We start from the raw sequence: 22,579 nt of genomic DNA, 5'->3' as shown, positions 1-22,579 counted from the left end.
GTTGCATGTACTACGTAGGGGAAAGGAAATGTCTGGCCACCCGCTTTTCCACCCCTGTTACCGGCCCGCGTTGGCTGCCACTTGTACAACTCGCAACAGACGGCGTCACAACACACGATACAAAACATGTACCACCCGAACCACCCCCTGGGTGGTTGTTTGAACCACCCTGTGCGCTCGCTCGCGTCCTCTCTCTCTCTCTGCGCACCCCCTCACACCAGCGCTAGTGTGCGCTTCTCGCTTTCCCCGAGCAGGAAGTAAGGACAGAGCCTGAAGTCTCGTGTGGTGTCTCGTGCTCGTCCGTGCGCTCGTGGCTTTATTTTGCCTTGGCTGATGGCTTGATGTCGCGTGCCCGCCAGTTTGCTCTGGACTCTGTTCGTGGGTGAAAGTCCACTCGCCTGTCGTCGCGCTATTATCGGATTCAATCGTATCATACATCGTCTCGTAGTAGCTGGGATTTGATTCATCCATTCCATCGAGCTCTAGGCCGTTAAGAGCGCAACTCGTTCTGTTGTTTAGTGCGCCATCGAAGTGTCACTTGGGAATTGTCAAAATAGAATTTTCCGAGCAAAGGCAAATGGTACCAAGTGCACACAGGTCCTCTGAAAGGCAGTGACATCAGTAGTGTGTGTGGGTTATCTGGATTCGATTGTTTAGCTATTGTGAAGTGTGTTGCAGAAATAAGCTACTTATTCGGATCCCTATATATGTGACAAAAGTGAAGCCATCGGGGCACCACTCATTGCACTCGATTGGGTGATCTCATTCAAATTTAAGGCACTGCAATCGTTAAAACTGGCAATTGGAATCGCATAAAGTAAGCCTCGCTGTTGCTGTCTGGCCGCTCTGCTCGTATTCCTGTTCTCTTTTTGGTGGTGTTTCCAAAATTGCATGCAACATGGGGTGTTTTTTCCCTGTGGCGGGGACAGGTATGGGATAATCAATTCGAAGTAAACTAGAATCAGAAAGGAAACGCAACTGCAGCAGAACGACAAGGAACATATTCTAAAAGAATCTAATTCTTCCTGGCATTCAGAATTGATTCATCATCTTTGGGATACATATATTTATGTAAGTATGCGAACATTTTGAACTGCTGTTTGATGTAGGATCTGTTATCTTATTGAAAAGCCTCTCCCCTGCATTCTCTGAACCATGAATATGCAATTGCATTGGCAGCTTTTTTCCTTTTGTTGGGGGTCTCCGTATTATTGTCAAGCACACAAGCGTTCGATGGAAGGCCAGATGATAGTATGGAACGGAAAAACTGACAATGGAAATCCATCAGATTTAATTTATTTCCACAGCATCTGTGGACTGTTTCAAACGTTTTGTTCTCTTTGACAATTAAAGTTGGTTTTTTTCAGGCAACATGAAAAATTAAATTATGAATAGCTTGATAAATAAGTGGGACGACGACAGTTCTGTACCTTGTATCCCCCAGTCATTATTTTATACGTACCCCCCCAAGGAAAATTTCTGCTAGCAACTTGACTTTTTAATAAACGAGTAAGAGAGAGCAGCGCGATTAACTTCTCTTTAGCGGATGCTTGTCTGCAAAATTAAAGAAAGTCATCTCGGAAACGGCGGATAATTGGAGTTTACTCGCAGCCAAGGACTTTTGAAGTATTTTTGAGTTGTAAGGGGTTCGAGCTCCCCACCTAAGTGGGGATACACACACACACAGACACACACACACACACTCTGCGTACCGAAAAGTATTTGAAACAGTGTTTAAGCTCGACATAGCTTTTCCGCGGTTTGCAAACTATTAAAAAGTGAGCAACATTCCTGGTGTACGTCCACCCAAGCGAACCGCCTGGCAAGGAGCAGGGAGTGGAGTGTATGGGGTGTGTGTGGTGTTGGTCGGGATGATTATCCCAAGTTTTGCCACTATGCCCTGCTCCCCGAGGTCTGGTCCGTGCTCTTCCACTGGTAGGAGTATTCCAAAAGCCACAGAGCTGCTATGGGGAAAATCTTTTAATTAATTTTAAACTAATTTTCTTAAAAGCTAAGCGAAATGACCTTTCGGAGAACTACCAGAAGTGCAATCGTCGTCCAAGCAGTTGAAAGAAATGCAGGCCTTCAATTGTGCTCAAGTGGCAACACAATTAAATTTAAATATTTTCACACTGAAACTTGAGACGGAAACACTTCGTGATGAAGGATTTTCCTGTGTTAGGTATACTACATTTGCACGCTTCGAGTGCATTTCAGTTCGAGATCTTTGCTTTGGCTACTTTAAATCAAAACTTGCGTAGCATGCAGACGGAGGCATGCTCCAGTCTCCTTTCAGTTCATTCCAGTGGCTTGCATGGGGATTAGCAATTTGTTAAGCCAACAATTTACTTAGTTCCGTAGGGCTTCACTTTGGTAAGTTGTTTGCATTTCGCAAGGGAATTGCTGTTCATTTTCAGCACTGAATGCAGAGGCAAGGATATCCGATGACCAGGCTGAATGGCATGGCATGCCAGACGCATTGCACGGCTTCTCCGTCATGTCATTCCCTCTGTTTAATTGCAATTATACCCAGTACACAGCAACGAGCAAAGAGGGTATATGGAATTTACAAAGATGAATGAAACGGGCAGAAGTCCATGTTATTCACCTGATCATCTTCGAAGCTTGCAGAAGCTAAAGCAATAAAGTTTTGCTTGGCCATCAACATTCATTCTTTACTTGGAGGAAAAAAAGAGAAATCCACGCTGCTGCACTTTTACCGTAGATTTCGTGACCTACCGTACCCATGCATATGCATCATATGTGTATGTGTGTATGTATGTATGCATCAGTCGTGCATATGCACTGTGCTTTTGTTCCGCCACAAACTCTCGCTCTCGCGTTTATCTGTGAGCGAGGGAGATGGTGAGATATAAGACATGCATAAACATGTCCGACTTCAAAGCAAAGTTTCGAGACTCAAACGCATGCATGGCTTCACTCTATTTGAAGCTTTATCAGATCTCTCTCTCGGTTCTCATTCAAAGAGGGCCTAAAGCTGGAGTCTAACAAGACGTGTTCCCAAATATTTTGTTCTTGCTAAAATATCATCAGTGCAATCAATCGTTTCGTTAATCATGTATTAAAGCTGTGAAAACATATCATAACTGGAACAGTGATGGATTTATTTATTAATAAATGTTTCATTGGTAGTCCAACGATATTAATCAAACTCGCATATGCGAAAGGCAAAGTAAGTGATTTATAGAGAAATTAAGACATGACACGAAGATCGATGGTTCTGTTGGCAGACAGACAATAAGTGATTTGTTTTTGATTAGCAAGTAATAGCAAGATGATTCAAGCAGCTTCTGATTTCACAGATAATTCTGAAATTAAATTAATATATTTCTGTTATCTAATTCACAAAATATATTCCATTCGCATAAGAAATACTCTCAGAAAAACTGCAAAAACAAAGGAACTTTTCTTTCGCAGCAGCATGGTATTTAATTCCAAATTGGATTGCTGCTTGAATAAAGGATGATACCCGAGGAGCGTTTATCCTATAATCTTCTTTGCATTTCATTTTCGCATACGGAAAAATGTGCGTAATTAAACTGAAGCCGGATTCAGGGTTTCATTTTGCAATTTATGCGACAATGTAATCCGGCGGAAAGCGATTATACGACTGTACTGTGCGAGTGTGAAGAGTGTGTAGTGGGCGGGGGGCATACTTATGTACGAGTATTTCCGTCTCTGTCAACAAAACAAACACACAACACAAATCTATGCTCCTGTGAATGCTTGCACCTCCAAATAATGAAAATAATCAAGGCAAAGGCAAAGGAAACAGGAACAGGAACAGGCACAATTAGACGGAGAGGCACTCAGTCTCAGTCTCAGTTCACTCCTTGACTTGCCGTCAACTCGGTAGGGAGGAAGGGAGTGTGTCACCTTTGGGGTTCAACAAACATGGGGATTCCCACTCTGCGACTCAGCAAAATACTTCCTAATAAAAAAATGCAAATTTAATTTACTTTCGGTTTGCTGTTGGCTCGTGGCAAACATAAATCGAAGTCAACGTGGTGCTCCAACACTTTCTCACTCCCCTGCCCTCTCCCATTTTTCCACTCAGCCACGCAACTCCTGGGGATGCCCATGCCTCCACTTATTAGACTTCCGCTTCCTGGATGTGGATGGAGAGGTTCTCTATTGCGTGTCATAAGCCTCTCTCCCTCGCTGCCGCCTACTCCCCCAAAAACAATTTTCTCATAAACAATTTTCCCTACGAACCTGGGGAGCAGTAAGATTGGATTCCATGGTGTGCATGAGGTGTGTGTCTGTGTGTGCGTGTGCGTGTGCGTGTGGAGGCGCCACACTTTGGTCTACATCTGATGTATCTGTCCGCAGAACGGAAGCGCGTGATGCTGCACGTAATGAGAACAATTTTTATTCAAATTAGATCCATTGCCGGCCGCTTGGCACAATTATGGCCGACCACCAACACAGCTGGGTAACAGGGAACAGGGAACTGGGAACTGGGTTTCTGGTCCATTGGTTGGTCCATGCCTCTGGCTCTTTACTGCGCAGCAAAAGTAATGACCAGCTTCTGGCTGATTACATTTCCACGTAACGTGGCACCGCACCTATTAATCGGGGAAACTTTCAAAATTTGTTGATTTAATCTGTCCTTTCCTTTGATTAGAGAGTTCTTTTAAGGAGCAGCGAATATTCACGCTAAAAATACAAAGAACTTAAAGATAATTCAAGATTCTGGCTCACCAAAACATCCCGATTACTCCAGTTCTGGTTCTTGTTCTAAACAGAGTTGGTTTCAGCCCACGCTCATTATCGTAATGGACGAACGCTCTGGTGGAGGATTGGCAGGGGTGGGATGGGATGGCAAATGGCGAATGCGCATTCCATTAATCATCCCGAGCAGCCCAGCTACGCGGTCCCTGCTGAAACCCAACCACAAAATCAACAGCAAATGAAGCGAACGAAAAGGCGAAAATATAGCAGCCGCTTACAATTTCAATCTCACAGCATTATTCAAAACAGCACTGAAGCCGTTATCGGGTATTAATTTCAAAAATCCCCAAAATGAATGGCACGATTTGCGGTTGTTAAGTGCGTAGATTCGTGAAAAGATACTCTGAATGTTTAGTGTAGAATTTCGTGAATTTAAACCCTCATTGTCATAGCGTTTTGTGTTTACCTCCGACAGAATTATGTTTGCAGAAATATTTCTATTTGACACGAACTATGTTTGTGTGTGTTCCCACGATAGTAATTATTATTATTTACTCAGCATTTGGTTTGTGGAAATCTCACATTTTGGTCACGAAACATGTCGGCCAAACCAGAAATCAATCAAAACGAATGGCAGCAACTTATTGTGGGTATAACATCGAAATTCTTCTCCGAAAAAAGCTAACAAGTATTTGTGTCGACTCATTATATTTTGGGGATAACATCCTTTGGGCGTGCTGTCTGCTGTCGATTAATGGATTCCTTTCGCTTGGCGGCACTGGCGCCTCAAAGGCTGCCTGCCATAAAAACTGACAAATCAAGCTCCAGCTGTTCCAGCGTCAACGACAGCAAATATAAGGATGCGAACGAGGAGGCGACTTGTGGCATTTTGCGCAGCGCAAAAGAGAAAAAAGGGAGACTCTCCAGACCAGAGCCGGAGATTGCAGGACTCTATGGAAGCGTTATGCAAATATGTATGAATATTGTGTCCCAGCCGATAAGGGGCAGAACCCAGCGCCAACTTCTATCTTGAAGCGCCGCTGGCTACTGTCTGGGCTTCCTTCAATCGGAAATCATCTCGGGGAGTTTTTATTTCGGTGACCCTCATATTCGTATACGCAATTTGTATTTTCGTTTTTCTTTTCTGCTGATTTACAGATTTGTTGTCGCAGCCCTTCCCACGATATGTGGGGGCGGAATTATCTATTTAGGCCAAAACTAAATTGACTCCAATTCATTTTCATGCAGCGCAAAAGTTTGGCATTCCACACAGTTTTTATGAGGGGCATCCGGCACGTGCAGGCTCGTAATTTGATTGGATTATGTTTAGTTGACTCAATTGAAACACTCGCGCCAGTTGGTAAATTATGAATAGATAAACCAGAGGAGCAGCTGGGGAAGAGGTCATTGAATGCCGAGTCTGGTGACAAGTTTCCTCGCAAGAAATTGCCTTTGATTATTTTCTTCGCTGTAAGCCACAGTTTTGCGATCAGAAGACATAATGCTTATTACGCTGAAACGCCTTTAAACTCATGATACTCCAAGGGGAAGTTTCCATTCCCTTACTGACTGCTAATGAGAATTGATTGCAAGGCTACAACAAACATTTTTCAGGGTGCCATTTGTGGGTCTTCCTTGTGTTTTGGTCAAAGATACTTCGAGCATGTGAATCCCTTTTTGTACTCGTCTAATAAACCCCCTAATTGGATATTTGGCGTCATTGATACGACTTCCCCTTTCTGGCAAGCATATTGAAAGGCTCCCGAAAATACAGCGACAACTGCACGGACTCTGCCTGGAGCGGTACGAAACAAAGACGACAGCCACAAGACACTCGCTCGAGGGCGGTCTAGGGGCGAGGAGCTTGCAGTGCGGACGACAGGAGGCGGACTCCGACTGATTTAAGTGCACATTTAGTTTAGAGGCAGCAGAGAGGCGGATGCCAAGCCAGAATCGGAACGAACACACCCACACACACACTTAAGCCCCCAAAGGGGTCGGGCTCTAGTCTGCATTTCTAGAAGCCAAAAAGGACTGTCTTAGATTGTGGTCTAGTCGCTGGGAAGTTTCCTGGGCAGACGTCGCAGACGTTTATTAAAGTGACGTTGGTAGAGCCAGACTCTGGCTGTGGCTCTCGACAAGTTTACGACGCTGCGAATGCCAGCGTCTTCAATTATTAAGTAGCACTTGCTGGCTGGCTAGCTGGCTAGCGGATAGGAGGAGTCATAGTCATATTCGGCAGGGATTGGGGTCGGTGTCGACTCTCTTTAATGTCCACCTGCATGCAATCCAGTCGTTGCCCCAGGGCGCTCGCTTGAGTAGCTTTGTTCGTGTAATGCATTCCATTTCCATACGGCAGAGGCATGGCAGAACCCCTCGCTCCATTCTCTCTCTGTGCTGCATTCGTCCTGAGGGCCGTCTGCGGTGGATAAGCTCTTTGCACCTCCATTCTAATAAAGTCGTGCCTTTATTTACTGTTGAGGCTTCATGCGAGCAGTTCTCGCATGATGAGGTACCCTTAGTTCTGATGAAAGAGTTACGAGCCACGGCAGGAGTTGGAAGCACCAAAAGGAACTCCCAACTCCCTACCACCCACAGCTTGGCGCCAACGTCAATGTCAATTGCATGGGGCACGCGAGTGCCTCTGTTGCGGTTAGTCTTGTGGAAAATGCCACCAGCGGAGATCCAGTCTGGAGTTCAAATTGCTTTACAATTTTATAAGCGAACCCAACATACTCGTACGCTCCACTCCCAGTGGATTGGATGCACCATGCAAGTGTTGGGAATATTTCTATCCATCATCGGGTATTTTTCACTTTGATTCTTCCTTTTTTATGGTAGAGATGTTCAGGGATCTATTGATGCTAAAAACGATTTGCTTGTGGGAGGAAACTGCATTGAAAAAACTAAACTTAGAAACAAATTTCCCAACCTCCAGCTAACTTCAAGTTTCAGCATTTCTGACACACAATTAGTGGGAGCTTCAAAGAACGGAGGAAAACTTACATAGGTGAGGATAGTTCTTTTGTGTTAAAATGGAATTTAAATACTTGCCTTTCTTGGGTTGACGTGCCATGGAAATCGTTGTAGTTAAAGTCTTTGTGGTTTCGGTGTCAAGTGCACCGACAACTAAGACACCGTCGTGCTTTGCCACATTTTTGCTCTAGCTTTACCCCTTTTGAGTTGCATTTATTTTTGCACTGACGGCTTGGGTCAGCGGTTTACAAGTGGATGAACCGAGCAGTTGATGAAACTGCAGAGAAGCACAGCCACAAAGGGGCAGCAGAGTCTACAAATGATTTCCCAAAATAAGTTGTAGCTTAAATGCTGTATTTATATTTAAATCTACTATAAATTCCACTATCCTCTGCTGATTAAGCTGCTTTCGATTTTTCTCTCTTGTTTTATGCACTCGTAAAAGTTGCATCCCTCAGTGAATGCTTTTAGCCGTGGCCTAATACCCATGTACCTGCCTGTTTAGCTTTGCTTTTGCTTTTGCCTTTGCTTACCATCATTTTGGGTGAAATGAGGACAAGCTTGTGTATGGCTGTGGTCCAGGTTGGGCAATTACAACCCAGGGGGGATTTATTATGTGTAGTTTTAAGCCCATTTGCCAGAGAGAGTCCTCCTCCCATTGAGGCGAGACTTTGAACCGCATGCGGGCTGTGGCTCCCTCTCCCACACAACCCGCCATAACCGGACATGGAAAACCCCGCAAACTCAGCTTGTTCTCAGCCTTGTCCATTGATTAAGAGTAAACAGAGCATGTAAATGTGTGGATATGTATTCAAAATCTGCATTTTTTCCCCTTTTTCCTCTGTGGGTGAATTTTGCGCATTTTAAAGTTTCGCCCCAACGGAGGTACGACGAGTTCTCGTCTGTTCTCTGCTGTGTGTGTGTGTGTGGTTGTGGTGAGTTTTCCATAGACGAGGAGTCACCCCCGGCGAAGTCCATGCAGAGTTTTCCCTGCCCACAAAATATAATGAATAACAGCACTCTGGCTGGGCTCGCAGGGTGGAGATACTCTGCCGTGGCAGTGGCTCAGGCTGAGGCGGTGGCGGAGGCAGAGGCGAGGGTGGAATTGGTAGCGTAGCCAGACGGCGCAAAAACCAGTCAGGCAGGGGCATTGACATGTAGAGCCGTGTCGCACTGCCCCCTAGGTCCAAGTCCAGGCACCAGGCATGCACCATAATTTTCTTTGCCGCAATCACTTTGATTTTCCACGCTGCGTCGATTGGGAGGCCTGTGTAGCGGTCCCAGGCTCGGGACAGGCGAGCGATTAGCGTCAGTTTCGGGTGGCGGGTGGCGGGTGGCGAGTGGCGAGTGTCGACTGGCTGGCAGGATAATGGGCCATGCAAAGGACCTCACAGTGCAGTTAATAGTTTTCCGATGGCATCCACCAGCCACCCTCCGATCGCCGACAGCGACATCGATAATCATGACGGTGGGCGTTCCCTTGTTGCACAGTGGGGGGGGATGGCACAGCGCAAAGTTTAGCAAATTTTTGGCAATGAAAAGTGCCTTTCATTTTCCACACTTTATAAATGGCATGGAAACTGATATGCCCTAATAGCCCTCAGGCAATGGCTTATCCCATAATAAATTTCCCATTTAAAAGTTGAATCAAATATTGCCAAGAGTATTCCGAAAGAGCATAGAAAAAGGCAGCGGAGAATGCACAAAATTAAAGTGCCAGAGTTTGATGTGTATCGCCCAATCGTCTGGCTGTAGACAAGCCACAAATTCGATGGAGCTTACAGCCAGCAATCGCTTGTCCCTCCACTGAGAAATGTTCGTTCCAATGCTCACGGACGGACTGGCGGACAGATGTGTCATGTGGATACCCCGGGCAGGTCCGACTCATTAGCGCGAAAGGCGTGCAATGTGCCATCTGCCTATCGGTATACGATCCGTGCGTGTCCGTAATTAAAGTTACACTCCTACGGAGAGCGGAAGGATGGGGTGCGGCAGGGTCCAATGACGCTGGCAGATTTCGCTAATGATGAAGGAAGGCTGCAGCAAGGGGTTGGCGGTTGATTTAGGCACCTGGAAATAGCTACAGCATAAAGTTTACGGCTTGTACGTTGATTCAGTCGTCATATATGTTAGGGGGATGCCCATGATGAATGGCCACACCTGGAGCTGGGGCTGTCTTGCTTCAGAAAGTGTTTGTACGAAAGTTATTTAATTATGGTGTGGAAGCAAACACATCGAACACACATCTGAGTGGTCTCGGCACTCCACCGATGGTTTTTGGATGGGTCAACACAACGAATTGATAACTAATACTCGCCCAGGGCCACAGTAACTCAAGCGTTAGCGTCCATCTGTCAGCTGCAGTCAGACTAATGGGCGAAAATGGAAACGAAAGTGCCACATAAAAGCTAAAATTACTCCACAAATTGAAATTGAAAATGTCCTTTGACTAAACGCATGTTAAATGTGCCATTAGAGAGATAGTTTCGAGTGCTTATGCCACAATAATTTACAAATTATGGACACTGTGGCAACAATTGTGCTTCCAAGTGACACATAAAGCGAGTTATTTCTGGCAATTCTGCCTAAGCAGTGTCTGTGCTATTATTGTTATTACTTTGAAGTGAGCATCATAAGGAGCAGGCTCTGCCCTGGCACTTGGAATCACAATTTTGCTTAGTTTTATGTTCGTTTTATTTCGCTTGTGTCTTGGACTGGGACTGGACTGGGCCATAGCTTTCATGAAATTGCATTGAATTGTGAAAATAATCGCCATAAAAATGCTTCGTGCACGACTTGTAATTGGTTTAAGAATTTATGAGGGTTGATTCTGTTTTTGATACCCAATATTTTGATGGCTCCAAGGGCATATTGTGGGTGCACGAAGTACAAAAGGAGTTGGTAGAGCCAGGAAGGTTTTTTTGATACAAAATATGCCTCTATTGCTATGGTTATATATGTATCATGGATCTGGCGGAATCGGTTCTATGGGTTATGGTATAAGTTATAAACTTTTGTTCAACTTTCCACCTTCCCAAATTCCCTCTGAATATCTCCGGGAACGGGTATCTTTTAGTCGCAATGTTTGACCTAACAATTGGTTCTTGATTTCTGTTTTCTTTTGGGGCACAAAGGAGTTTTCATACACAAAAGCATACAATATACATACCTACATATGAACAACAATCTGATTCGCTTATGTATGTAGATGCACGGTCTAGGGCATACATGTGAGGTGGGTTTTTGTCTTGGCTTAGGGGGTGGCTGGGAGTGGGGAATGTTTTATTGTCCGAAAGGGGGCCGTTGACACCCTTTGCTGCTGGCACTTACTTTTAAGGTTTTTTTTTCTTTCAGTTGAGTTGTCATTTGTATTGTTTGCCTTGCACGAGTACTATCATCGAATCGAAAGTGACTTTTTAAGCTCAAACGGAAAGCGGTCCAGACAGAGAAAAATGCCAGGGGACTGCTGCTGATTCATAGTTAATGCTTAAAAGTACTTTCACAAAGAGTTTTGGAATACGTTTTGGTATCCCATTCGGTATAATATTAGCTTCGGCTGGAAGAAGTTACTTGGGAGCTCAGAGAGTAGTGGGGAGAGCTTTAATGGGGGAAAAAGATGGAAAAAGAATCCCAAATTCCCTTATAAAATGCCCCTTTGGGCAGAGAGCAAAGGCAGAATCTGGGGCATACGCTAACCATTCATCAAACCTCTCACAGTCCTGTGTTCATTTCGGTTCCCTTATCTTATTTTTGCATTAGACTTTACCTGCAATTGATTTGTGTGGCTCCCTCTCTGTATTTGTCTTTCAGAATATGTCCACGGCACGGCGCGGCACCTTCTTCCTCCAGCGATAAGAGCTAACCAGATGCCAAGCCAAATTGTGCCCCCATGAGGGATAACAGCCAGCGCCCAGCTCCGATTGCTCCCGGCTACTGTCCCAGTGCCGCTGCGGCAGCAACCCCAGCCAAAGTAGTGACAGCAGCAGCAGCAGCTCCGGTGGACCCAATCCATTGACTAAATTGGGAGCACAAGGCACAAATAAAACAGGACAAAAGGAGAAAAAATATGAAAGAGAAGCGAAAGAAGACAATTGGAATGATGGCACCAGGCCTCGAATCAGTAGTCAAGTGGAAAATTATTATATCAGCCATAATGTTGCTGCTCCTGCTGAGTGAAACAAGTGAGTGAAACTTAGTGCTTTTGACACCAAACTAGACTGCAAGGAGGGGAATATATTTAGGAGTAGAGAAATCGAATATAAAATCGGGGAACCTGTTTCATAGTTCAAAGTAGCTCCATTTGTTGTGTTCATTATTGAGTCAGTAAATCAGTAAACTTCAGAATACATTCAGACCTTTCCAGCTGCAGGGGTGAGTGTGGCACACTCGCTAGCCGTTGTCTCCAGGTGTCACTCAATTAAACAGACTTTGACAAGGGGTTTAAGGATTTCTAAAATCACATACGCAGAACCCACTGAATGCCAAAGGGTATGAGTTGTTCGGTGTGCCGTGGCGCAGCTTTTCCTGTTGCTTTTGTTTTGTCTTCTTAATCCGTAAATGGGAGAGCTTTTGTTGTGGCTCTTCTGTTTCCATCTCAATTTACACCACCAGAGGGACGACGACAACGCACACAAAAGCCTGAATGAATCGCTTGAAATGGGGCCATGAGGCGGAGAGCGGAGAGCGGAGTGCGGAGTGCGGACTGTGGGGGGGAACAAGAAATGAATTACAGGGATTTATAATTTGTATCTCTCATCTCTCTTTCTCATGCGGCGGCTTTTGCTGTGGCTTCTGCTCGCATTGTGCTCCGTTCGGCCTCTGTCTTTGGCTCGATTTCGACAAAAGGTCACGTGCTGGCGGTGCGAAAGGGTCGCCTGATGTCCCCGAGCACATTCACTGCACTCAGCGGGGACCTGCATGTGCAGATTCAGTTCAATGGAAACGACACAGGGCCGCCTGTCACGCCCCCACACTTGAGCAGCGACGAACGAGGAGCATCACAGCAGCACAAGGAGCAGGCGATGGAGAGGGACTCCTTGACGAGCAGGAATACCATAATGAGCACTTTAGTCATTAGCAAAATCATTGATGAGGTCGTGCCCTCACCGGAAAAGGGCTTGGCATCAGGGCAGCACGATGGCAGCACCAGAGCCAGCAGCAATGGCAGCCAGGTGCTGCTCCAGCGGAAGCGCAAGGAGGTGGTCCAGAACATACCCCTCTTTCCGGATCCACGCTTCAATGTTACACAGGTGACCGTGCCCTGTCAGACCTTCTTTCTGGGCGGCCTCTATGAGATGCAGGTTGTCAGCAACCTAAAGACCATATCGGAAGCACCCTCAAACCAGGAACGAGGAAACAGCAGTGAAACCAGACCCATTCTGACAACGACAACGCTTGTGCCAGCACAGGATGAGCGGCTGCAGCAGACACTCGATGTGCGGTGGCCCAGTGCCGAGATGATCGTCAGTCCGGTGCGCCTGCGCACCTACCCCAAGGCCCCTGTGGAGGTGACGCTTCGCTTTCCCGAAGTCAATTGCGATGAAGCGGGGAAGGTTCCCGGGCTGCCCGAGTTCTGGCTGGAGCTGGTTTACTGCGGCAAAGAGCGCAGCTGCAGCTTGAATGTCTCCCGGTCCAGCGTGCTCTTTGCCGAGCAGGTGCGTGGCTTTCCCAAGAACAAAAGCCTGCATCTGGGCTGCCAGCTGTTCGGTCTGGCCGGGAACTATGCCGTTCAGCTGCGGCCCATGGTAGCTTCCCAGAATGTGCCCACCACCCGGCGGCTGCTCAGCGTGGACTGGAGCGATGAGTTTGTCTTCAATGTGTATGCCCGGAGCATCTTTCCCTGCGATCCACACACGGGCATTGGTGTGTTGTACGAGTATCCCGGCTGCATTCTGGAGCAGGGCGATCGGGTGCGCCTCTACGCGAAGCTGCGTGCGGATGTGGCCTCCCTGAAGCCCCCCACATCGCTGCACTATGTCGCCGAGCAGCGGGTGGTCAAGAGCCAGCACTCGTTGTACTTCTCCTGCGAACTATTCTCCGAGAAGTACGTGGAGTATTGCTTTGTGTACGTCAGTCAGGCAATTTCTGGCGCGGTGGCAGATGTGCGCATGGACTGCGTTCCTACACTGCCAGTCAGCGGTAAGTTTTTCAGTCTATTTTCTTGGTTTTTCAGCTTAATATTTACTCTGCAGATTCCGATACTGGTGGCTGGGGTGCATGGAGCGAGTGGACGTCTTGCTCCACCAACTGCCTGGGAGGAACCCGAAATCGCTACCGTTTCTGCGATTCCCCACCGCCGCGCTACGGAGCCAAGTTCTGTGAGGTTTGTACACTAATAAGATATCAAATATCCAATAATATAAATAGAATGAAACTAGCTTGGGATTTGTTGAGCTTCTCAAAGGGCTTTCGCAGTCTTAATGCCATGTAGTTGATTGTCAAAGTTTGATTGAATGCTTGAGGGAATGATTAATGCAATGCTTACATCTGTAAATTTGTATCGAGCGAGACTCACACGGAATAAGTGCTAAAGTTTAGGCATTTGTTTTTCTGCTCCCTTGTCGGGGGGTATTCTTTCCAGTTTAGTTCGCAATCCACTTGGCTTCCCTCCCTTTTCCCCCGCAGAGTAACATGCCCTGCTGCACTCTGTACAACTATTTCATTGTTTTTGTTCGTCTGTACGGCAAACGAACGACTCCATTTGCTATCTGTGTTTTGGGAGGCCTGTGGGGGTGTGTGGGGCGACAGCATGCGGGATTTTACGGCACTTCCGACAAGTGCGCGGCAGCAGCGGTGTCGGTGTCGTCGGCTCACTTCATCGTTTTTTTGTTTCTTTTGTGGGGAAACAGTGCGCGTTACGCCTCCCCCGTCCGACCGTGCATTTCATTATACGAAAACTTCCGGCACAGATAGGAGCCGGGACACATTAGTTCACAGTTTGCCAACTTGTTCAGAACAATTACAGGCCCAAGTTTTTAAATGTTTGCCGCACTTACTACTGACAGTAGGTGTAGGTCCACAGCGCTGCCTTGCCGCTGGCTGTGCAGCACACAGAACAATGGAGGGGCACAATGAAGGGGAGTACATTGAAGTGGGTACAGCAAGCAGTCTTTCACCCAAATACAAAATAGTTTGCACTTCATAATTATTGTGACAAGAAGCAATGAACTTTTGCACTTTATATTTTCATGTTTTTATTGGTTTCTAGGAACCTAGAAACCTATTCTCTTAGCAGTCATAATTGTGAAATATTTATGCCAAATTTACAGTTTCCGTTAGCTGTGGAGTAAGCGAAAGCTTGCACTGTTTATTTATGGTGTATCGCAGCTTTGACAAAAGCTTTTGCTGCAAAGCTCATAGCCTTGACAACGCTGGAGCTTTGCTGCTTGTTTAGGAATTTATTGAATTACTTTACTCAAACGAAACGGCAGGAGTCCCGCATCTCTTCTGTCATTATCATAGCTGAATCAAAACAAAATTCAAACACACAAAGTTGGAAATTTACTAAGTCGAAAGTCGCAGAAATTACATCAAGATGCCGCCGAAGAAGAAAGGAAAAAAGGAGAAGAAGGATCCCAACAAGATTACCATGGTGGATCGTACCTTCTATGAGCTGACAATAACGGATCTCAATCAGAAGCTGGCACGCCTCCGTTCACATTTGTCCACCCTGGACGAGTCGAACATTGTGCTGAATGAGCAGCTGAAGGAAGTGGAGATCGATCGCACGGATGTGGCTGCTCATCTGGAGCGCACGCTGGCGGAGCGCAACAGCTCCATCACCGAGCTGGAGGAGCGACTGTTGGAGATCACCAAGGTGCGGGATGAGGAGAACAAGAGAGCGCAAGAGAAGATTGGCGACCTGGAGGGCAAGTACAAGGCCATGCACGACCAGCTGACGTCCGAGATAAAGCTGCTGAATGGCAAACTGAATTCGCTGGATGAGTTCCGCATACAGCGGGACATACTCCTAGCGAAGTTCGATGACCAGGAGGCGGATCTCAAGGAGAAGGAAAAGGAGCAAAAGGAGGCGCTATACAACATGGAGCAACGGGCGGTGGTCGAGAAGGACGCGTTGAAGAAGGAGGTGGAGCAGAAGTTGCTCCAAGTGTCCGAGGACTTTACACGCTCCAGCGAGATCCGCAACGCTGGCTACACGCGGCGCCTGATTCGCGAGAATATTGCCCTGCAGAAGGAGATCGATTTGCTGGTGATGTCACAGATCAAGCTGCAGCAGCAGTACACCAACCAGAAGGCGAAGCACAAGGAAATCGAGGAGCAGTACAGCGCCCTGGACCAAATCAAGAATGAGTTGGTGCGGAATTCCGTGAACAAGATCAAAATCATCGAGGGACTGACCAAGAACTATGAGAAACTGAAGGCTAAGTATGTGGAGGTGCTGCGGTACCGCAGAGCCTACGAGGCCAAGCAGCAGGCGGAGAAGTGCGAGCAGGTGAAGCAGAAGGAGGCGGTGGGCAAGCTGCGCACTCTGGCCAAGCACATGGAGATCCTCTCGCTGGAGAACAAGAACATGGCAGTGGTGCACGACCAACACGAGATGGAGATACAGCGACTGCGTGGCATGATACAGGAGATCAAGGTCACAGTGCGGGATGCTATCATAGCCGAGAAGAGCGTGAAGCTCTTCCCGGAGCGACTGGTCGTGGCGGATGTCGACGAACCGAAGGTCATCGAGGATGTCAGGGAGGAGGCAGTGGCGCTCTGCAAGCTGGCGCGCATCGATCTGCTCTCGCAGCTCATGAACATTGTCAGCTCTCACTCGGAGGAGCTGCCTCGCACACCGTCCGTGGTGTCCATTGGCAGTGCCACCTCCTCGTTGTATGCACCCGGCAAGATGGGCTTCATGCCGCAGAAGCCCAAGGCTACGCCCTACGAGATATTCAGAAGCGAAGTCGTCGATCAGCAGATGGATCTCACACTGCCCGACCACCTGACAAAGCACAAGGACCAGGACAAGGACGCTAAAGCCCGACGCCGCGGCGACGAGCCCTCCATCATTGACGTGGAGTTTGGCACCACGCTGTATGTGTCCTCCTCTCGCGAGGACGATCTCATAGAGGCCGAGGAGGAGCCGCTGGAAGAGCCCGAAGGCAGCAGCAGTGATGTGTCCATGAAGAAGCCCAGCAGCGAGGGCAGCGCACCACCACCAGCCGCAGCACCACTCCTTGTCTCTGTGGAGGATGCCAAGACGAGTGAGACAAAGTCCCTGCGCAGTGCCGAAAGCATCACGGGAGTCACTCGCACATCCGACATGGAGGAGATCGTGGAGGAAGAGGGAGACTTTGAAATTAATCTCTTCTACTAAGTATTTAGTTATATTTTATGTTTTTCGTTGAACAGCAAATAAAAATCTTTGTAAACTGTACAAAAATGTTCATTCAACTTTGATTTTAATCGCTAACTTTTGAGCTAATCGAAATCTTTTGTTTTCTCTTTCAGGGCGCCTCCGTGGAGACTGAGAAATGTGGCAAGAGCATTGGCGACACCTGGGACTGCATATACGAGACATCCGGCAGCTCTTTGAGCAAATCAAACAACTCGGAAGTCAGTCAGGAGATCGGACCCGGCTGTCGCTGTGGCTGCATTGTGCACTTGGGCGCCTCGAAGCCCAAGCGGATCATCGCGGGAGCCACTCAAAGCTGCCCGGGACGCTCCTTCTGGCTCATACAGGTATGTGTGTGTCCTTGACTGACCCCCACCAAAACTTGAGACAAACTCACTTGACCCCCTTGACCGTTGGACACTCTTGATGGCTCGGAAAGTTTCTTTCTTTCAAGTGCTCTGCTCTGCGGCAATAACCATAAAGCTGAACAATGCCAAAATGCCATTCAGAAATGTGCTGGCCATGAATAAAATTCCTGTACGCCTCAGATGCTGCCGGCCGCCGTGACAAAGGCGTTGTAAGTTAATGTTGCATGCCACAGAGATGTTTTTGGGGATGGCACTGACAGAATTCATGCATAATAAATGCTCCACTTTCAGTGGTATTGTCAACTCCATTACAGTGCTCGTCCGACCCCAAAACTATCAACGTTTCAGCAACGAACTTTCTCCTTGATTATGTTTAATACAATTGGGTTGATTAGACCACCAATTGGCACGTTCACGCAGGCAGGCAGGCAGGCAGGCAGGCAGAACTTCCCTTTGAACGTAGATAAATTCTCGACCCCAATTCGAAGGGGGGAATTCACCCAATAATATCTACTCGTACTCAAAGAAAACTTCTCTATCCTCAGGTGGATGGTGAGGAAACCATTTCCCTTGTGCTGAGCTTCCTTCGCCTGCCCTGCGCCTCTCAGTACATCAAGGTGCGCGATGGACCCTCACTCTCATCCACTTTGCTGGTGGAACTCAGCGGCGGCGGCCTAACTCTCAAGGGAGCTGTTGGCGAGGGCGGCCATGTCTACAATCACATTCCAGTGGCCATTGAGTCCAGCGGTGGGCAGCTCTTGGTGGAGTTTTCATCGGGAGAGGCAGCCAACTCGACGTCCGCCACACCTGAGGATGGAACAGCGGCCGCCTGTACTGGAGGCTTCATGGCCAATGTCGGGCAGCAGCTTCGTAAGTATTTTGGCTGAAAATTTCAACTCCAACCTCAAATTGATTGACTCCATTCCACAGCTGGTGCCAGGGTAGCCAACAGCAGTGCGACTCTCATGGCGGCCACCAGAATTTCGGGCAAGAGCCGCGCCATCCACCAGAAAACAGCGATGTCACGTCTACGCTTCACCCTGGTCCACCTGAGTGCCATGATCTTTGCCAGTATCATCATTCTGATAAGCGCCCTGCTCGGTGCTCAGTATGTGGTGCGGTATCGGAAATATCATCTGGCGGTGGCACTGCGACAGGATGAGGGATCACGCCTGCACACGCCTCGGGCATCGCTCAGCTCGCTGCACGGTCCACCGTCGCGTGCCACATCGACTACGACGCTGCTTTCCGAGGTTATTTATCTGGTAAAGATGCGACCCAAGCACCATCTGCGCCACTCCATCCTCCGGGAGAGTGTGGATGCCGAGAACCTGAACCTCGAGACGGAGTTTAAGGATGCCTGCCCGAATGGATTGCTTGTCAAGGGGTGAGTAAGCGGAGAACCATTCCCCACCGAAAGATTCTTACATTCTATATCCTTCAGGGAGCCCATCCAAGAGCTTGGCAGCTCCGCCTCAATGCTGACATTGCGTAACGAACGATCCTCGCCAGCGCGATCGCTGGAAGGTGGCAGTGTCATCGGTTCGCCTTCGTCCGGTGAGGCTGTGTTGTCCTCCAAAGCGGATGACGGTGAATGCTCACCGGAGGCGCACATGCTGCCGGACAGCGCCAAGGACTCGGAGTCCATCATATCCTCCGGCATGAGTTCCCTGTGCAACAGTCCGCCGATGAACAGCAAGCGAATGAGCAAGTACTCGGATCGCTACGATGCTGTCACCCTGAAGCTGCTCTCCTCCCGTCTGGACGAGAGTCTGCAGGATGCCAGCTCGCTGCATTCCGTGTCCGAGTCGCTGCGAATGGGTCGCCTGGGCTCGCGCAGTGTCAGCTCTTCCCTGACGAATGTGAGTTGGTACTCGTACACTTGGCTACCCAGAAATCATAGCTACAGCTAAATAAATATCCTCATTGCAGGGCTGTTACTCACCCGCCGCCAGCGTGGTCAGCACTGCCACCATTCGGACGACCAGCAATCCCAAGGAGTCAAAGGAGAAGCAGAACCGCAGGAAGCTGCTCGCTCGGCCTGGGTCCGAGTTCTCGCTGGGCAATCAGGAGGAGCTCGAGCTGGACTACTACGACTACAACGTGATCAACGCAGGCTCAGCACCAGGCTCGTATCTGGGCATGGATCCTGCCTACTTGGTGTGGATACCGCCCTTCGAGGAGGTGGCCGAACGTGACGACGAAGACAAGACGCCTGAGCCGCAACGGGAGGAGGCAGAGCCGCTGTACGAGGAGATTCAAATGCCGAAGTACGGTCACTATCTGAGTCCCGCCAGCAACACAGAGTCGAGCCGCTCCCACACGGCGGACAACACGCCCAGCTCGGAGGAGCGTTCGCCACCGAACAGCGAGCTCGCCTCCAAGGCAACTTCCCCCTGCGAGACGACGTCCGCTGTCCAGAAGAATGGAAAGCAGCCCACGCCGTACATGTCCCGCAAGCAGCGACGACACTCCAAGCAAAGATTCCTCTCGACATGCTCCCTGGGCACTGGCGTTGCACCAGAGCACGAGATACGCACCGTCAGGACTCACCCGAGTGAGATTGCCGCCGTGCATCAGAAGCTGGAAGTCGACACGGAGCCCAATGACTCGATGACTGGGTCGTATGTGGAGAAGGAGACTGCCTGCGAGAAGGCGACGAATGATTTGCAGGATTTCCTGGCACTGGATGACATACAATTCGCGGACGAGAGTGGCAGCGACTATGAGACGGTGACGCTGAAGCAAATGACAGCCACAAAGGAGTCCAGAATGGGACACGATGATCTGCAAACGAGGCTGCGCTCCAAGTCGCGGGAGGTGTCCGTGTAACAGTAGAGACGAGTAGCGAGTAGCGAGTAACGAGTAACGAGAGTATTATGTACATATATAGGAACAGCACAAATAATGCAGATTACGTTTAGCCATAACACTTTTAGGATTCTGTAAAGTACGGGTACACATTCACATACATATGACAGCAGGATAAGAAACGTAGACCACCTTGGAGTAGGATTAGGATACAACTGAGAGTACATCTCTAGTCTCACATTGTAAATGTAAATATCGCAGCTAAGTTTAAGCTAATCGCACACAGATGCAACCCACAATCTGTTTTTATTATTATCCAACTTTGATTTAGAGAATTTAGAGCTATGGCCTGCCCTTTGTGATCCTTATTTACAGCTTTGAGTGCATTTAAACGCAACATTCTAGTCAAAATTATACGATTACTGTGTACGTAGTGGAAATTATTTTTGGAACTTAAAAAAACGAATCAAAAAGGAAGTTTAATTTGTAAGATTTTGTGCCCTTGCCTGACCTCTAAGCTATGATACATAAACACAACTTGTACGATACATAAATTATATATTAAAACATCGTTTCTATTTCAAAACAAAAGCCAGTTACGGAACACACAATTTCTTTGAGAAGTAATACGAATATTCGTACTTCTCAGAGAACTTGTGTTTCCGTGTAGCACATTGCGTGAGTCTATGAAACTAATTGATGAACAAGTTGATCGTAGTTATCCAGTGTCTTGCACCACTTGCCACGACTTGTGCTGGAATTGGCAGCCAACATTCTGGAGCGGTATGCCAGCAGCTCCTGCCGCTTTTGCTCCCTTATCATCTCCGCCATGAAGGGCGCATCCTTTGTCTGTCTCCGATGCAACCTCTGGCAAATGCAACAGTCGGAGTTCTTTTGTGGAACTTTCGTCTCCGAAGGTTGCTCTATTTTCTTTCCATCCAACTTCCGTTTCGAGTTGACTTCACCGTTTGGTTTCGTTTGCACTGTAGGCTCAACTTTGGGAGTATCTTCATCGAACATAGGATATGGATAATGAAGTACATCGGCTGGCACTATATTTTCAATGTCTATATCATGGTTGAAAATTTGCAAGGAATTGTCTGCTTGAAGAATTTCCTTAAGCTGACTCAGCTGCTCTTCATAGGACGGTGTGGGAGTTTCTTCCCTTTTATTATGCACCTCTATACGACTTTTGTTGTCTTTGATGGTGCTTTTTCGATACTCCCCTTGATCATTTTGAATGTCATCGAGTCTTTGTTTGTAGGGCTTGACTATCAAACCGCTTCTTATCGGATGCATTGACTGAATTTCAGCGATTACAATTTCTTCGAGCATTGAGGGGGCAATAGAGGCTGTTTCAGACTTTTGCGATTTCTTTGAGCGGGCAAGACTAATCGTGTCCCACTGCCTTGCTTGCTCCTTCAAAAGGTTCGATGCTTTACTTCGTTTAATTTGTTTGCGTAGCTTCCTTTTTGGTTTTCCTGTGGCCTTTTTATGTTGAGTTAATTTACGAATCGGTTCAAACATATTCGACGAGGAACTGAGTACAAATTCTAGTGAGTTGGAAATTGTCGGTACATTTGATGCCAATAAAGGACTAGGAGGCTTTGGTAGCCTTTCGATTTTGTGGATGTGATTCACTGCCAGATGTGAATTTTTTGTAGCTTTGCCGTCATTGGGTAACCTTCTCGTATAGTTCATATTGCTGATATCCACACGATTTCCCATGGGATAATAGACCGTCATCTGTGGCACCTTCCGCAACGATTCCGGATCTTGGTTTTCTCGAAGAAGTTGATAAAATGTGTTTTTTCTATGAGCTTCTCTGCTGTTCGCCCACCAACCGCCTGGCTGTCTCTGAGGAAACGGATGGAGGCTGGATGGAGTCTTGGCTAAGGGAACTTCCGGAAAGGAGCAGTCCTGCTTGCTTCTGAGGTCCTGCTTCCTTCTGGAGGTGCCCTTGCAAGTGGGCCAAGCTAGTGCTTTGCTTTCTAGTTTTTCCATGCTGAACAAAACATTTGCCAACGAGTCGGTGAAGTGTTTGGCATTCGGATTTATGGTTATGGGAGGGGAAAAGTTCTTCTTCATATTTATATATTTTTTTTTTCCGATTTAGACTATTTATAAAAATACAAAATAAAAAGGAAGGCTTGCTGGATCTCCAACAGATTTCAGACAGTTTAAAGGGAGCACCAGAAACTATCCTTTGGAATTACTATTTGCAAGGAACTTTCTTTCAACTGCTGAATTAGTAAAGTTTATTTTCAGGTATATATTTTCACTATTGAATATTAACTGTGACTCACGATACAAATTGAAGAGAAGGATTAAGAGTTAGAGTTAGAGTGCGAGTATCTTATGCCTAAATTAAATAACATATTTATGT

At 47.4% G+C, this 22,579-nt stretch overlaps 3 protein-coding genes across 3 annotated transcripts; 2 read left to right on the top strand and 1 right to left on the bottom strand.

The window, feature by feature from the left end:
• Positions 1–356: 356 nt before the first annotated feature.
• On the top strand, positions 357–20,655 carry LOC117586992. The gene is made up of 10 exons (XM_034277392.1): positions 357–1,071; positions 11,482–11,852; positions 12,517–13,809; positions 13,863–13,993; positions 17,131–17,361; positions 17,928–18,252; positions 18,313–18,769; positions 18,827–19,244; positions 19,315–20,210; positions 20,248–20,655. The coding sequence occupies exons 2-10, from the start codon at positions 11,738–11,740 to the stop codon at positions 20,249–20,251; spliced, it is 3,870 nt and encodes a 1,289-aa protein (XP_034133283.1). The 5' UTR covers positions 357–1,071; positions 11,482–11,737; the 3' UTR covers positions 20,252–20,655.
• On the top strand, positions 15,162–17,047 carry LOC117586994 (cilia- and flagella-associated protein 157). The gene has a single exon (XM_034277393.1). The coding sequence runs from the start codon at positions 15,206–15,208 to the stop codon at positions 16,994–16,996; it is 1,791 nt and encodes a 596-aa protein (XP_034133284.1). The 5' UTR covers positions 15,162–15,205; the 3' UTR covers positions 16,997–17,047.
• Positions 20,656–20,840: 185 nt separating the features above from the next.
• LOC117587006 lies at positions 20,841–22,241 on the bottom strand. The gene has a single exon (XM_034277416.1). It carries the CDS (start codon positions 22,195–22,197, stop codon positions 20,878–20,880), a length of 1,320 nt encoding a protein of 439 aa, XP_034133307.1. The 5' UTR covers positions 22,198–22,241; the 3' UTR covers positions 20,841–20,877.
• Positions 22,242–22,579: the final 338 nt, after the last annotated feature.

The sequence above is a fragment of the Drosophila guanche genome, unplaced genomic scaffold (assembly GCF_900245975.1).
Source record: "Drosophila guanche unplaced genomic scaffold, DGUA_6, whole genome shotgun sequence".
Lineage (NCBI taxonomy): Eukaryota > Metazoa > Arthropoda > Insecta > Diptera > Drosophilidae > Drosophila > Drosophila guanche.
This window is presented reverse-complemented; position numbering and strand designations above follow the sequence as displayed.

Bases quoted from the DNA above. Each gene is read 5' to 3' on its own strand.
- LOC117586992 (XM_034277392.1), top strand. From the start codon at position 11,738: ATGAAAGAGAAGCGAAAGAAGACAATTGGAATGATGGCACCAGGCCTC. The intron at 13,994-17,130 runs GTTTGTACACTA...TTTCTCTTTCAG, and splicing joins ACGGAGCCAAGTTCTGTGAG to GGCGCCTCCGTGGAGACTGA. The intron at 18,253-18,312 runs GTAAGTATTTTG...TCCATTCCACAG, and splicing joins CAATGTCGGGCAGCAGCTTC to CTGGTGCCAGGGTAGCCAAC.
- LOC117586994 (XM_034277393.1), top strand. From the start codon at position 15,206: ATGCCGCCGAAGAAGAAAGGAAAAAAGGAGAAGAAGGATCCCAACAAG.
- LOC117587006 (XM_034277416.1), bottom strand. From the start codon at position 22,197: ATGGAAAAACTAGAAAGCAAAGCACTAGCTTGGCCCACTTGCAAGGGC.